We start from the raw sequence: 14,993 nt of genomic DNA on the forward strand, positions 1-14,993 counted from the left end.
TACAAATCCTTCGCTACGCTGATACATTGTAGCAACCTTCAGCTGAGATAGCAGGACAAGTTTTCCACCCTGTGGATGCTTTCATTCTTACTTCAGCATTTAATATGCAGCATTTAGTCACCTTCCTCTGCTGACCCTTCTGTTGTTTGGAGGGTCTTACAGTGACCCTTGTAGATAATGTGCTGGTGTGTGTAGTCATTGGGATTTCCTGTACCCAGGGGCCGCAAATAAGGGCTCAATTTTATCTTTCAGTGCCATGAACCTGGACAAATTTGAGAAAAGTCCCAGGGAAATCCTAAACCCAGAGATTCAGAAGGTGAGCAGGCTGCCATGTTTACTTCAGTCCCCTCCCCTAACGGCATCTGTCCCTGGCCCTTGCTGTTATTACCTCCACGGCCACCTGTAGCTGTCACCCCCTCCCCTGCCCCTGCTGTTGTCCCCAACCTCTGCCATCGTACCCACCCTTGCCGTCATTCCCACCCCCTGCTGTCATCTTCATCCCCTGATGTCGTCCCCTGCTGTTGTCCCCTCCCCCCGCTGTCATCCCCTACTCAGCAACCTGCTGTTGTCCCCACCCCCTGCTGTCTTCTCCCCTGCTGTCTTCCCCACTGTTGTCCGCTCCTACGCCCCCTGCTGTCGCCCCCCGCTGTTGTCCCCCCCCGCTGTTGTCCCCTCTTTTGCCTCTGCTGTTGTCTCCGCTCCCGCTGTTGTCCCCTCCCCTTCTGTCGTCCCTTACTCTGCCCCCGCTGTCGTCCCCTCCCCCGATGTCAACTTCTCCACTGCTGTCGTTCCCTCTACTGCTGTCATCCCCTCCCTTGCCCCTGCTGTCGTCTCTGCTCCCGCTGTCATCCCCTTCCCTGCTATTGTACCTTACTCTCCCCCCCATTATCCCCTACTCTGCCCCCAGTCGTCCCCTGCCTTCTCCTGTCATACCCTACTCTCCCCCTGCTGTTTTCACTTTTCCTGCCCCCCCGCTGTCGCCCCCTGCTGTTGTCCCATCCCCTGCTGTCGTCCTCTACTCTGCCCTCGCTCTCGTCCCCTCTTGCTATCGTACCTTACTCTTCCCCACAATGGTGTCCCCTACACTTCCCCCGCTGTCGTTCAGTCCCCCTGCTGTCGTCCCCTCCCCCACTGTTGTACCCTACTCTTCCCCCCCCCCCGCTGTTCTCCCCTGCCCTCTCCTGTCGTGCCTTACTCTCCCCCTGCTGTTATCCCCTTCCCTGCCCCCCCACTGTCATCCCCTGCCTTCTGTTGTCGTCCCCTCTCCTGCTATAGTTCCCTACTCTCCCTCCGCTGTTATCCCCTCCCCCTGCTGTAGTACCCTACTCTTCCCCCGCGGTTATCCCCTTCAATGTCCCCCTCCACACTGTCGTACCCTACTTTGTCTCTCCTCCGCTGTCATCCCCTTTCCTGCTGTTGCTGACTCTCCTCTCTCATTAGGATCTGCTGGTCTTGGAGGAGCAGGAGGTGAGTGCCATCGAGCTCTGGGGGGGGGGGGGGTAGATGGGCAGGAGCCGCTTCTCTGTATATCAGACATTTCCTTTGCATTATGGGAATAATCGCCAATAATAAGATGCCCGGTGACGGTGAGCAGCGCAAAGTAACATCTCTCTGTTTTTTTAGGGCTCAGTGAATTTTAAGTTTGGAGTTCTTTTTGCCAAAGACGGACAGTTAACGGACGACGAGATGTTCAGTAACGGTGAGAAGCCAATTACATTCTTCTCAACCAAGGCCAGGGGCGCCTGCGGTGGGACGGGCGGATGGAGTGATGTTAGAGATGGGGGGGCCCTTGCAATGCTGCGGGGGTCAAGTGTGCTGGGTGCAGTGATGTGGCTGGTCGGGAAGGGTGGGAGCGGTGCTGCAGTGTAGGTTCAGGGGGCTCTGGGTGCAGTGATGCAGTGGATCAGTGGGTGGGTGGGTGTGGTGCTGCAGTGGGTCAAGGGGTACATGCAGTGATACGGCGAGTAGGGGGGCTCCGGGTGTTATGATGAGGCGGGTGCGGGGATGCACTGGGTCAAGAGGCCGGTTAGTGCAGTGATGTGGTGGGTTGAGGCACCAGGTACAGGTGTGGTTATGACTCCTCATCCAGCACATACAGTTGCATGCAGTAGAGACATTCCTCTGTATGGCAAGCCAGGGGGATCAGGGTGCGATGATGAGGTGGGTGGGTGCGGGATACACTGGGTCAAGAGGCGGGTGGGTGCAGTTGACGTGCTGAGTCGGGGGCACCAGGTGCAGGTGTGGTATAACATCTGCTCCCGCATACAGCAGTGGTTCCAGTTGCATGCAGTGGAGACTCCAGGCTGACAAAGCTCAGAGAGTGGTTAGAAACTGGCTTGAACTGTAACAAACCCTCAGCTGTGAGCAGAACTGGAAGGTCCTTACAGATGATTTCAGGGAATTAGGCTGCAAGCTGAAAGCAAGGACCTCCAACGTGGTATTTTCCGAAATACTGCCTGTACCACGTGCCACGCCAGAGAGGCAACGGGAGATTAGGGAGGTTAATAAGTGGCTCAAGAATTGGAGTAGGAAGGAGGGGTTTGGGTTCCTGCAGAACTGGGCCAACTTCTCAGTGGGCTACAGGCTCTACGCTAGGGACGGGCTGCACCTCAATGGGGAAGGTGCAGCTGTGCTGGGGGAGAAAATGGCTTGGACTTTGGGGGAGTGTTTAAACTAGGGATTGGGGGAGAGGGTATTCAATTTATAGGAGGGGAAGATAGGGCAGATAGAGACCTGGGCACAAATAAGGAAGTTGGGGGTGGCGGTGGCATGGGGGGTGGGGTTAGAACAGTTAATAATTTAAGAAAGAATAGAGGTACAGAGAGGAACATCAAGTGCATGTATACTAATGCGAGAAGCATCGCCAACAAAATGGCCGAATTAGAATTAATGTTGTTGGAGCATAATTATGACATGGTGGGGATATCTGAAACATAGCTGGATGAGAGCCATGACTGGGCTGTTAACTTGCAGGGCTATAGCCTTTTCAGAAATGACTGTACAGATAAGCGAGGGGGAGGGGTGTGTCTGTATGTAAAATCGTCCTTAAAACCCAAACAATAAATGAAAGAATCACACTGGCGCTAGGTTACACCTCTAGATGAAGCTGCAGGCACCCGGGCAGGTTGTGTGCGAAAACCCTGCCGTACGGTAACAGACAGATACGGTTAATTAAATGAGGGTGCCGCACTGAAAAGTAAAATTGTAGCTAAAAAGTTAGACTCCCACTCCCCTACCGTACAGACGGAAGTCGGCGTGTCTCCTTGATACGGAGGTCAGCTGCTGTAAAGACGTCCTGCTTGCTGTTCACAGGACTCTGGTATCGATACTATACAAATCTGCAGGGAGCGTCCTCCCGTAGTGCAGAAATCCTCACACCGCTCGCCGCTGGAGTACACGGCAGGTGCCTTGGCCGATGGCGCCGCCGAACAGTGGCGTAGCGAGTGAGGGGCGTGGCTTAACGGTGACGTCACCTGTCCGTGAAACGGACACAAGCAGGGGCCAATCCCAGCAGAGTGTTATATTCCTGTTGAAGGGTTCTTTGACATATGGGGAGGCGGTCTCAGCTGGTGAGAGGCACATATTGTGTACGGTATCTTTAAGGGTGGCTATATAACTATCAGCATTGGCAGGGCAGCAATACCTTGAGAAAGAGGGACGGTACCCTCGAAACGCCTCGGGATTGGCCCCTGCTTGTGTCCGTTTGATGGAGGGCATTCTAAGGGATGCTATACTGGAGTATCTGAAGAGGAATAACCTCATGACCCAGTATCAGCACGGGTTTACTAGGGACCGTTCATGTCAGACTAATTTGATCAGCTTCTATGAAGAGGTAAGTTCCGGACTGGACCAAGGGAACCCAGTAGATGTAGTGTATACTGACTTTTCAAAAGCTTTTGATACGGTGCCACACAAAAGGTTGATACATAAAATAAGAATAATGGGGATAGGGGAAAATATGTGTAAGTGGGTTGAGAGCTGGCTCGGGGATAGGAAACAAAGGGTGGTTATTAATGGAGCACACTCGGACTGGGTCGCGGTTAGCAGTAGGGTACCACAAGGGTCAGTATTGGGCCCTCTTCTTTTTAACATATTTATTAACCCCTTCACCCCCGGAGCTTTTTCCGTTTTTCCGTTTTCGTTTTTCGCTCCCCTCCTTCCCAGAGCCATAACTTTTTTATTTTTCCGTCAATTTTGCCATGTGAGGGCTTATTTTTTGCGGGACGAGTTGTACTTTTGAACGACATCATTGGTTTTAGCATGTCGTGTACTAGAAAACGGGAAAAAAATTCCAAGTGCAGTGAAATTGCAAAAAAAGTGCAATCCCACACTTGTTTTTTGCTTGCCTATTTTGCTAGGTTCACTAAATGCTAAAACTGACCTGCCATTATGATTCTCCTGGTCACTACGAGTTCATAGACACCTAACATGACTAGGTTATTTTTCACCTAAGTGGTGAAAAAAAATTCCAAACTTTGCAAAAAAAAACCAAAACAAAATTGCGCCATTTTCCGATACTCGTAGCGTCTCCATTTTTCGTGATCTGGGGTCAGGTGAGGGCTTATTTTTTGCGTGCCGAGCTGGCGTTTTTAATGATAGCATTTTGGTGTAGATATGTTCTTTTGATCGCCCGTTATTGCATTTTAATGCAATGTCGTGGCGACCAAAAAAACGTAAATCTGGCGTTTCGAATTTTTTTCTCATTACGCCATTTAGCGATCAGGTTAATGCTTTTTTTTTATTGATAGATCGGGCGATTCTGAACGCGGCGATACCAAATATGTGTAGGTTGGGGTTTTTTTTTATTGATTTATTTTGATTGGGGCGAAAGGGGGGTGATTTAAACTTTTATATTTTTTTTATTTTTTTCACATTTTTAAAAACTTTTTTTTTTTACTTTTGCCATGCTTCTATAGCCTCCATGGGAGGCTAGAAGCAGGCACAGCCCGATCGGCTCTGCTACATAACAGCGATCATCAGATCGCTGTTATGTAGGAGAATTGCAGGTGTGCTGTGAGCGCCGACCACAGGGGGGCGCTCACAGCCACCGGCAATCAGTAACCATAGAGGTCTCAAGGACCTCTATGGTTACAATGGAGGAGCATCGCCGACCCCCGATCATGTGACGGGGGTCGGCGATGCGCTCATATCCGGCCGCACGGCCGGATGCGGTAGTTAAATGCCGCTGTCTGCGCTTGACAGCGGCATTTAACTAGTTAATAGCGGCGGGTGATCGCGATTTCACCCGCCGCTATTGCGCGCACATGTCAGCTGTAAAAAACAGCTGACATGTCGCGACTTTGATGTGCGCTCACCGCCGGAGCGCACATCAAAGCGGGGGTCCCGACATGTGACGTACTATTCCGTCACATGTCGGGAAGGGGTTAATGACCTTGTAGGGGGCATTCAGAGTAGAATTTCAATATTTGCAGATGACACTAAACTCTGCAGGGTAATCAATACAGGGGAGGACAATTTTATATTACAGGATGATTTATGTAAACTAGAAGCTTGGGCTGATAAATGGCAAATGAGCTTTAATGGGGATAAATGTAAGGTCATGCACTTGGGTAGAAGTAATAAGATGAATAACTATGTGCTTAATTCTAAAACTCTGGGCAAAGCCGTCAATGAAAAAGACCTGGGTGTATGGGTGGATGACAAACTCATATTCAGTGGCCAGTGTCAGGCAGCTGCTACAAAGGCAAGTAAAATAATGGGATGTATTAAAAGAGGCATAGATGCTCATGAGGAGAACATAATTTTACCTCTATACAAGTCACTAGTTCGACCACACTTAGAATCCTGTGCACAATTCTGGTCTCCAGTGTATAAGAAAGCCATAGCTGAACTAGAGCGGGTGCAGAGAAGAGCGACCAAGGTTATTAGAGGACTGGGCGGGTCTGCAATACCAAGATAGGTTATTACACTTGGGGCTGTTTAGTTTGGAAAAACAAAGACTAAGGGGTGATCTTATTTTAATGTATAAATATATGAGGGGACAGTACAAAGACCTTTCTGATGATCTTTTTAATCATAGACCTGAGACAGGGACAAGGGGGCATCCTCTACGTCTGGAGGAAAGAAGGTTTAAGCATAATAACAGACGCGGATTCTTTACTGTAAGAGCAGTGAGACTATGGAACTCTCTGCCGTATGATGTTGTAATGAGTGATTCATTACTTAAATTTAAGAGGGGATTGGATGCCTTTCTTGAAAAACATAATGTTACAGGGTATATACACTAGATTCCTTGATAGGGCGTTGATCCAGGGAACTAGTCTGACTGCCGTATGTGGAGTCGGGAAGGAATTTTTTTCCCCAATGTGGAGTTTACTCTTTGCCACATGGATTTTTTTTGCCTTCCTCTGGATCAACATGTTAGGTTAGGGCCAGGCTATGGGTTGAACTAGATGGACTTAAAGTCTTCCTTCAACCTTAATAACTATGTGACTATGAACTAGGCCCTTGTGAGGCAGTTGTCTGCTCTGTCCAGCACTGTGCTCCCACAATCTGCTTTTCTCTTTCAGAGACTGGAAGTGAAAGTTTCCAGAAAATGCTGGACCTGCTGGGAGACGCAGTCACGTTAAAGAGCTGGATCGGTTACAGGGGCGGATTAGATACCAAAAGTAAGTGCCCCCAAATGTTGAATTGGTTCACCAGTCCCGGGAGGTGCAGCCACGGCCGGAAGATGGTCCCATCGTCAGTGAACCACTCTGTACGTGGCCAATTGTCAACAGATCGTTACCGGGAGCCACCACAGAATTACACTGAGCGCTCCGACATTTGTTTGCAGATGACACCACGGGAACACATTCAGTGTACACAGTTTACCAAGGGCACGAGATCATGTTCCACGTCTCCACCATGTTGCCATACTCAAAAGACAACCGACAGCAGGTAAGGAGCTGTGGCGGTCTCTCGGACCGCACCCCCACAGCCCAGCAATCTGCTCTGGATGTGAATTTCTGGGGTTGCCTCATGTATGCAGGATTCCCTGTGCTGGGCCCGTGCACCCTCAGACGTCTGTTCTGTTACTCGCCTGGGATAGTGAGCCGCTCCTGCGCACCATTTACAAAGCACCATCAGACGATGGATGTGCCGTCCTGTGCCTCTCGGCTTGCCTGTGACCTAATTTTGGTGCATGATTCTGCCCCTTAGCTGGCGAGGCCCCCACACTATACATCAGTGTGCTGTTCCTATCATCGGGGGCTTTTTCTTAGATTGAGCCTCTGCTTTCTGTGTATTCCAGGTAGAGAGGAAGCGTCACATTGGGAATGACATCGTGACCATCGTCTTTCAGGAGGGCGAGGAGTTGTCTTCGGCCTTCAAACCATCCATGATCCGCTCCCACTTCACACGTATCCACTTGCTGTAGTGTCCCACTCCCAGGCAGGAGGACGCGAAGCTCAGGCCGGATATGATGTACCAGCCCACAATACCACCACCATCATCCTTATCACTGAGATCTAGAGTATCAGCACGTGAGTGACTGCCCCACATAGCGGCCATGACTTCCCTCCCGGGGATAGTTGTCTGCAGCACATACTGGGTTGCCCTGCATCAACAGATGATGGGGTTATAGTCTCTTGAGTGTCTCCATCTTTCCTTAATATAAATGATAGATATCTTTGCCTTGGTGCGATACAACAAACAGAAGGACAGTTACAGGTGAGTGTTGTGGCCAGCGTGGGGCGCTGCACACATTACACAGTTCGGATATGAATCAGTACACTTCCGACTATACAACAGGCTGAAGATCTTTTCAGAGGAAAGTGTCCCTCTGTTCGGGCCTCCCCTGCCATCCCCACCTGTCTTTACCGACCACCAGGAATTCAGGGATTTTCTTCTAGTAAAATGTGAGTGTTTCCACCTGCAGCAGCCTCCATGATGTTGTGCAACCTTTTTACTGATGGTCTCCATTGTGTCTCCACTGCCAGTAATAAATGGTGAGAAGGCGACTCTAGAGACCCCAACGTTTGCTCAGAAGCGGCAGCGCACCCTGGACATGCTGATCCGCTCCCTGTGCCAGGATCTGATGCCCGACTTGCATAAGGTTTGCCCAGTGTTGATGGTTTCCTCGTAGCTGTTACGAAATATTCCGCTGTGCGTCGCCCACACGGCAATCTGGCAAATCAGCGCCTCATTTAGAGCATCTGCTCTGTGCCTGTCACCAGCCAGCGCTGCAGATGTCAGTGACAATTATCCGTATGCGAGTGACGATGGATACGAGCTCCAAGTGTGTTATATGACCGTGCTAGGCAAAAGTTTTATGGAGGAAAAAGGTAGAATGGCTCCTCGCTAAAATCAATGGCAAAACTTTATTCCATCAAAAAATTCAGTAAAAATAAGTGTTCCAAGACTCACAGTAAGGAGAACAAGCGACGCATTTTGACCGCTTTGCTTGCTTCTAACTGTCCCCCAGTTTGCAACCTGTTCTAAGCTGATGGCACTGCTGGACATCTTCCAATATCGAAAGGAAGCAACACGTGTCTCATCTGCTGCACTACTGTAGATGTCCTTGGCCGACTGCTGGGTGTACGATTCTCAACATTGCCTATTTCTTGGTGCATCTTTGGAAGAGCTTGAACAGCACATCGTGAAACCCCAGTAGCTGTGAAATATTTGCATGGGAGAGATCTCGCTGATGCAGTATAATTACCCTATTTCTTGCTGTTGCCCTCAGTTTTGGCCATGGTGAAAGACCTGGGACACCTTTTGTAGCAGAGTGTGGCTGTTTCTCATCTAGTTTTCAGCCTCCAACACAGTAGTTTCTGTTTCAGTTAATGACTGTTTCCTCCTACATACAAGAATGATGGTCATTACCATCTGTTTGGTAGAATCGGTTACTCGTAACCTTGACTATAATCCTGCAAAATCCTGGACTGTACAAGTGACAAGTACCTAGAAGAAGTGATAGGCGCCACGAGCTCTCTCCAGATACTGATGAGATTCACATTTCTTTTGTCTTCAGTCACTTAATAGATAATTGGGTATTAACCCTTCTGTTTGTGGACACTTCTTATTCTGCAGCACTATTTCCGCAGTGGCCTACCACGCCTGTGTATAGATGGTGTGTCGCTTCACTGATGTCTGCCCACGACCTGGTGCTTATGTCCCTGAAGACTCTGGCACCTCCGCTGCCCCAGTGTAGTCAGCTGGAGTGGGAGATTGTATGAATGTGATGGCGGCGCCGGACCACAGGAGCCTCTCTGCTGTATGCCGCACTCATCTGGAGGCAGGAATACCTGATGCTGCTCAGTCATTTTGCTTTTATTTCTGCATTTTTAGAACATGTTAAACAGAAGATCGTTCAGCGATGTTCTGCCCGAATCTCCAAAATCTGCCCGGAAAAAGGAAGAAGCGCGACAGGCGGAGTTCGTCCGTATTGGCCAGGTCAGTGTCATGCGGTTTGTGCAGGTTGGTGGGTGCTTACACAAAGCATCCTACTGCAGGACAGTGACCTTCTCCGGCTTGTAGAATTGGGGGGATCTCTAGTCACATGGCCATGGTTTATATCCTGACATTCGGCTCCTTTCCAGGCCCTGAAGCTCAAAACTATCGTACGAGGGGATGCCCCAACAAGCCTGGCCACCACAGGACTGTGCAGGAGAGAGGTAGGGGCCACGAGGGTCGGGGCCGCAAGGGTGGGCACCACCGCTCCGTATATGAGCTGTGACTGAACAACTGACACTTCCACTATACGTAACAAGTACCTGATAGATAGATCTGGTCTGTATGTCAGTGATGGCGATCACCATATACTCAGCGCCCACATATACGTGTGTATGCTGTAGTGTCAGAGTCATGGGAGTGTCTGAATACCACGTGGTTATAATCTCCAGGGTGTGATAGATGTGTGTACTGCATGGTTATTATCACCAGGGTGTGATAGATGTGTGTACCACATGGTTATAATCTCTGGGGTGTGATGGATGCGTGTACCGCATGCTTATTATCACCAGGGTGTGATGGATGTGTGTACCGCATGGTTATAATCTCCGTGGTGTGATGGATGCAGGTGCCACGTGGTTATCATCTCCAGGGTGACAGACACGTGTACCGTGTGGTTATTATCTCCAGGGTGAGACGGACACGTTTGCGGTGACCTCTGTGTCCGTGTCTCTCCGCAGCCCTGGGAGTCTCATTGTTTCTGCAGTAACTTCTGTGAGGATGCCGCAGGTGGAGATTCTTGGGGTCCGTCTCTCTTGGTCTCCACGGACAGCGGTGTTCTCCTGATAGACGGTGAGTGCTCTTATGTCCAATCACACATGTAACAAATGACATCACAGGAGTAGAGCGATGATGTCATCGTAGTGATTCTTGCAGGAATCTAACACACGGTGTCCTATCCAGGCGCTCTGCATCTGGTATGACGCCTTCGCAGGTGCACAGCGATTCTGTGACCGCAGCAGATTTGTGTCTTTTTAGGGACAGTTAGGGTTTATGGTCGGAGGATCGGGGCTGATCACCATGGCTGAAGGATGTGGAGAATCCTCCAGATATCCGGTTCCTCTCGTGATGTCTGAGCAAAAAACGCTGCTCTAAAATACCTCATGGGTGGCGCAGTCTGTGTCCCCCACTACTGGAAGAGGCGCGCTGTACACAGGAGACTGTAAGGAATAATATGTGCAGCGCGCCTCTGTTGTGTCCTCCACACCTATTTTGTGGCATCTCCTGCAGCCTCCCTCGTGGCCTCTCCCACGTCCTTCACGTCTCTCTCGTGGCTTCTCCCGCGTGCTCCATGTTTCTCTCGTGGCTCTTCACGAGCCTCTCTCCCAGCTTCTCTTGCATTTTCTTTGCTCAGTCTGCGTCCAGTCCTCCCACATTAGGGTTTTGGTGGCTGACGTGGCTCTGCTTCTCTCTGGAGATCTCATCGCAGAAGCTCTGTGTCCACCATGTGCACCTCACATCTCCAGTTTGTTCTATTGGTGATTATGAAGACGGAAGCCATTGTGGATGATGTGATTTATCTTCTGCAGATGGACAGCCGGCAGTGCCAGTGTTTGATAGATCGCTGCAGATCAGACAGATGCATGTGCTGGAGTCTCTGGATCTCCTGATCACCCGAGCTGATAAAGGTACTTCTGCGCGTCAGCCGAGGTTCGCTCACATGTAGGCTGCAGATAATGGCGTCCTGCGCGGGTTCAGTGCACGTAGAGCTGGGTCTGGTCTCAGGCTCTGTGTAATGGCGGAGCTGCTGCATCCCTGGAATCTTCACTTAGTGTTAACAAGGCAAAACAGATCTCTGGTTGTATTCATATTTGATGGGGAGCAGAAAACCGGAGACCGGGGGCAGCGGTGTAGACAGCCGGAGGCCAGTCCCATCCAGCTCTTACATCAGACACTAGTGAGATCCCCAATTGTACGCATCACCTGTGCTGGCCCTATTGGGGTCCTGAAACGTAGAAACACATCATTTAGGGATGTGTTCCTTTTGCATTGACTCTTGCAGATAAAGGTCAGCTCTTCTTTGTCCTTAGGGAAGGACGCTCGTCTCTACGTCTTCCGGTTGAGCGCCATCAGGAAAGATCTAGAAGACAACCAGGTGCCAAGGAACAAATACGAATGCAGAGAAAATAAACTGGAGAAAACAAAAGGTGAGAAAGTCCTCCAAAGATGGAGCAGCAGAGTTCTGCACCATGTTGTGTGTGCATATATAGCCAAACTGGGGCCCTTTTCAGTGGTGGGGGTCGATGGACACACCGGGTTTCCTTTTGGTGGCAGGGATTGGTTGAGGTGCCGGCCCCTCTCTGCGGTGAAGGTCTGTAGAAGGTGGAGGTGCCGCGGTCTTCTTAAAGGCGGGAGTTGAAGGAATTCCTTGATTCATCTCTCGGCCTTGGTGGTTTTGGCATCCTTTCTTGGAGGTGGGAGAGTGGTTAGTGGAGGTGCAGGAAGCCCCTTGCAGTGGTGGTGGTGGGTAGGTGCTCCTCTCGATGGTGGGGGGAGCAGTAGAGGCGCTGGTTTTCTCTTAGCAGGGGTTGGTGGAGGCGCCAGGCCCACCTCGGCCCTCTCTGTGGTGGGGGCCGGTGGAGGTGCCAGGCCCTTATCTTGTATTAATTATGTCTCTGCACAGGATGCCACTTGTACGCCATTAACACCCACCACAGTCAGGAGTTGCGGGTGGTCGTTGCCATCAGGAACAAACTGCTGCTCATCACTAGGAAGCACAGTGCTGCACACAGCACGGCCGGAGCGTCACCAGTAGAAGCCTTCCAGTACATCAGGGTGAGGGGTCTGCTGTATGTAATATCTGTATAACGGACCAGTGATGACATCATCGTGCTTCCGTGTCAATGATGTCACTATGGTGGAGGGGTCCTTTAACCCTAGTTGCTACAGAACATCTTTTATTAGAGGTTTGGGACTGTGTGAATGTAGACACATTGCATGAGCCCGAGGGTCTGAGCGGTGAATGTGGGGGTCTTGTTAGCCTTTCAGCCCACAGAGCATTAGTCATGAAGCGGCTGCTGGAAATTGTAACATAATAGTAATCTCTCTACTGACAGCAAGCAGAGATCCTGGACACTGTAAGGAATCTAGAAGTAGGAGCATCCATAGACCTAGCTTTGATAACTGCAGCTTGTATCCATCACAACACAGCAAGCAGAGATCTTGCATAGATCTTGTGTAACCAGCACTGTGGTCAATCTGCAGGAGATCTGTCTGTCTGACCCCCCGATGGTGATGACGCTTGTGGATGGGCCAACCGGAGAGAACGATAATGCCATCTGTGTGGCGTATCGACACCAGTATGATTTGGTGAATGAGAGCACCGGAGAGTCGTGTCGGCTGCATCATGTGGACGCAAGTAGGGTACGTTTCAATCACGCCGCCTGCAGCACAGAATATTACAAGGATGAGGCCCTAGCAATTATATATATGCCAGGCCTGTGCTGCTGACAGAAGTGGCGGGAGGCTTAGTGTGCCTCACATCTAGAATATTCCACTTCTCATTTCAGGTTCATTTTGTTGCAGCGATTGATGTTTATGAAGATGGAGAAGCGGGAATCCTGTTGTGCTACAACTGTGAGTGGAGGAGCTCGTGATGTGAGGGGGATGGGAGACCCTGTGATGTGTGTGAGGGAGATGGGAGATCTTGTGATGTGTGAGGGGGACCCCATGATTTGTATGAGGGAAAATGAAAATGGAGACCCTGCGATGTGCATGAGGGAGACTAGAGACCCTGTGATGTGTGTGAGGGAGATGGGAGATCCTGTGATGTGTGAGGGGGACCCCATGATGTGTATGAGGGAGACTGGAGACCCTGTGATGTATGAGGAGGACTCTGTGATGTGTGTGAGGGAAATGGGAGACCATGTGATGTGTGTGTGAGGGGGACTCCGTGATGTGAGGCGGATGGGAGACCCTGCAATGTGTGTTGAAGGAGATGGGAGACCCTGTAATGTGTGAGGGGGACCCTGTTATGTGTGTGTGAGGGAGAAGGGAAACCCTGTGATGTGTGAGGGGGAGACCCTGTGGTGTGTGAGGGGGTCACATGATGTGTGAGAGGGACCACGTGATGTGTGTGAGGAGGACGGGAGACACTGTGATGTGTGTGTGAGGGGGACTTAGTGATGTGTGAGGGGGACGGGAGACCCTGTGATGTATGTGAGGTGGGCAGTGGGACTCTTAATGTGTTAGGAGGACTCTGTGTTATGTGAGGGGGAAACCGTGATATGGGAGGAGGACCTTGTGATGTGTGTGAACAGGACAGTAGGACTCCGTGATGTGTGTGAGGGGGGCATTGGGACTCTGTGATGTGTGAGGAGCACCCCGTGATATGTGAGGGGGGAAGGGGGACACAGTGATGTGTATGAGGGAGATCCTGTGATGTGTGAGGGAGGCAGTGGGATTCCGTAATGCGTGAGGAGGGACCCCTTGATGTGGGAAAGGGGTACACGTGATGGGTGGAGGAATCCTTATATGGTGGCGGCGGCAGCAGTGATTAGTGTCGTCCCGTGTGTGGTGGGTTACCCCTTCCTCCCTGACACAGGGGCGCTCATGTGACCTCTCCGTTTCCAGATTCTTGTTACTATAAGAAGGTGAGTCCGTTCAATGGCGGCTCCCCGCTCCTCCAGCCTTCTGCATCAGATTTCTACTTCAGCTGGAACCAGGTTCCTCACGCCGTAGGTAAGAGCCCTCTGCATGCGGGTGCAGGAGTGATGGATCCTGGGGGCGTATGCTAACATTACTGTTATACCGCAGTTTGCGCGTTCCCCTATATCCTCGCCTTCACCGCAGACTCCATAGAAATCCGCCTCGTTGTCAATGGCAATTTGGTGCATACGGCGGTCGTACCAGATCTGCAGCTCGTGGCATCGCGGGTAAGATGTACAGTTCATATGCTTGCCAAGTAATCAGTGGGGACAGAATGGCCGGGTCTTTGCGGACCTCCAGAAATGTCTGCACAGCAGGGGAGGGATCTGGGGTCACTGACGAGCCCTGCATCATCATAGTAACGGCTGCTCTCTTCTCCAGTCAGATATTTACTTCAAAGCATCCACTACAATGGACTCGTCCTCCAACAGCAGCTCCAGAGACACCAGCAGCCGCAGCTCCCCGCAGACACCCACAGGCTACGACCTGCCGGCATTTCCCAGCACCCCCGGAGAAGGTATGCTGCTGCCCCCTCCAAACACAGGCTTCCCCGCTGCCCGGGAGCTCGCCACCCCCTTCTATCGGTCTCTCACACATTTAAAGGGATTTTGTCAGCACAAAGAGGTTTGAGCAGTCAGTGACAGGCGCTCGGAGCCCCCATAGCTAAGCTGATAAGTTGCTGCCTACTTGTTCTTCATCTGCCTCCACCTTCCTATACCTTGGTTGACAGCTGTGGTGTTAGAGGGGGATGGAGAACAAGTAGCACTGACCTCATCTGCCATGGTGCAGGGGCCACCCAGTGCCAGTCATTGGTTGGAAGATGATTTTATGTGATCGAGTCTCGTCCGTGTTACCCATCAGCTCTTTTCCTGCTTGTTGATCTCCGCATCTAT

The 14,993-nt window shown here is 50.8% G+C and overlaps 1 protein-coding gene across 12 annotated transcripts in view; it reads left to right on the forward strand.

Annotated features, from left to right (window-relative positions):
* GARNL3 (GTPase activating Rap/RanGAP domain like 3) overlaps positions 1 to 14,993 on the forward strand; it is a 190,340-nt gene that overhangs the window by 166,049 nt on the left and 9,298 nt on the right. For 9 of the 12 annotated variants that reach the window (XR_013221255.1, XM_077284902.1, XM_077284900.1 and 6 more), the window contains 20 exons: positions 253 to 316; positions 1,441 to 1,467; positions 1,624 to 1,699; positions 6,531 to 6,629; positions 6,797 to 6,900; positions 7,253 to 7,361; positions 7,626 to 7,671; positions 7,753 to 7,859; positions 7,941 to 8,056; positions 9,292 to 9,396; positions 9,543 to 9,617; positions 10,134 to 10,245; positions 10,983 to 11,081; positions 11,484 to 11,600; positions 12,077 to 12,228; positions 12,658 to 12,816; positions 12,963 to 13,029; positions 14,026 to 14,133; positions 14,209 to 14,327; positions 14,482 to 14,617. Coding sequence is in view for 9 of the 12 variants with exons in the window: in XM_077284902.1 (XP_077141017.1) it covers positions 253 to 316; positions 1,441 to 1,467; positions 1,624 to 1,699; positions 6,531 to 6,629; positions 6,797 to 6,900; positions 7,253 to 7,361; positions 7,626 to 7,671; positions 7,753 to 7,859; positions 7,941 to 8,056; positions 9,292 to 9,396; positions 9,543 to 9,617; positions 10,134 to 10,245; positions 10,983 to 11,081; positions 11,484 to 11,600; positions 12,077 to 12,228; positions 12,658 to 12,816; positions 12,963 to 13,029; positions 14,026 to 14,133; positions 14,209 to 14,327; positions 14,482 to 14,617 (1,997 nt within the window). In the remaining 3 variants the exon portion in view is untranslated. The remainder of the gene's footprint in view (positions 1 to 252; positions 317 to 1,440; positions 1,468 to 1,623; positions 1,700 to 6,530; positions 6,630 to 6,796; positions 6,901 to 7,252; positions 7,362 to 7,625; positions 7,672 to 7,752; positions 7,860 to 7,940; positions 8,057 to 9,291; positions 9,397 to 9,542; positions 9,618 to 10,133; positions 10,246 to 10,982; positions 11,082 to 11,483; positions 11,601 to 12,076; positions 12,229 to 12,657; positions 12,817 to 12,962; positions 13,030 to 14,025; positions 14,134 to 14,208; positions 14,328 to 14,481; positions 14,618 to 14,993) is intronic. The other 3 variants (XR_013221257.1, XR_013221256.1, XM_077284908.1) reach the window with 1 other exon arrangement.

Source organism: Ranitomeya variabilis, chromosome 2 (assembly GCF_051348905.1).
Source record: "Ranitomeya variabilis isolate aRanVar5 chromosome 2, aRanVar5.hap1, whole genome shotgun sequence".
Taxonomy (NCBI): Eukaryota; Metazoa; Chordata; class Amphibia; order Anura; family Dendrobatidae; genus Ranitomeya; species Ranitomeya variabilis.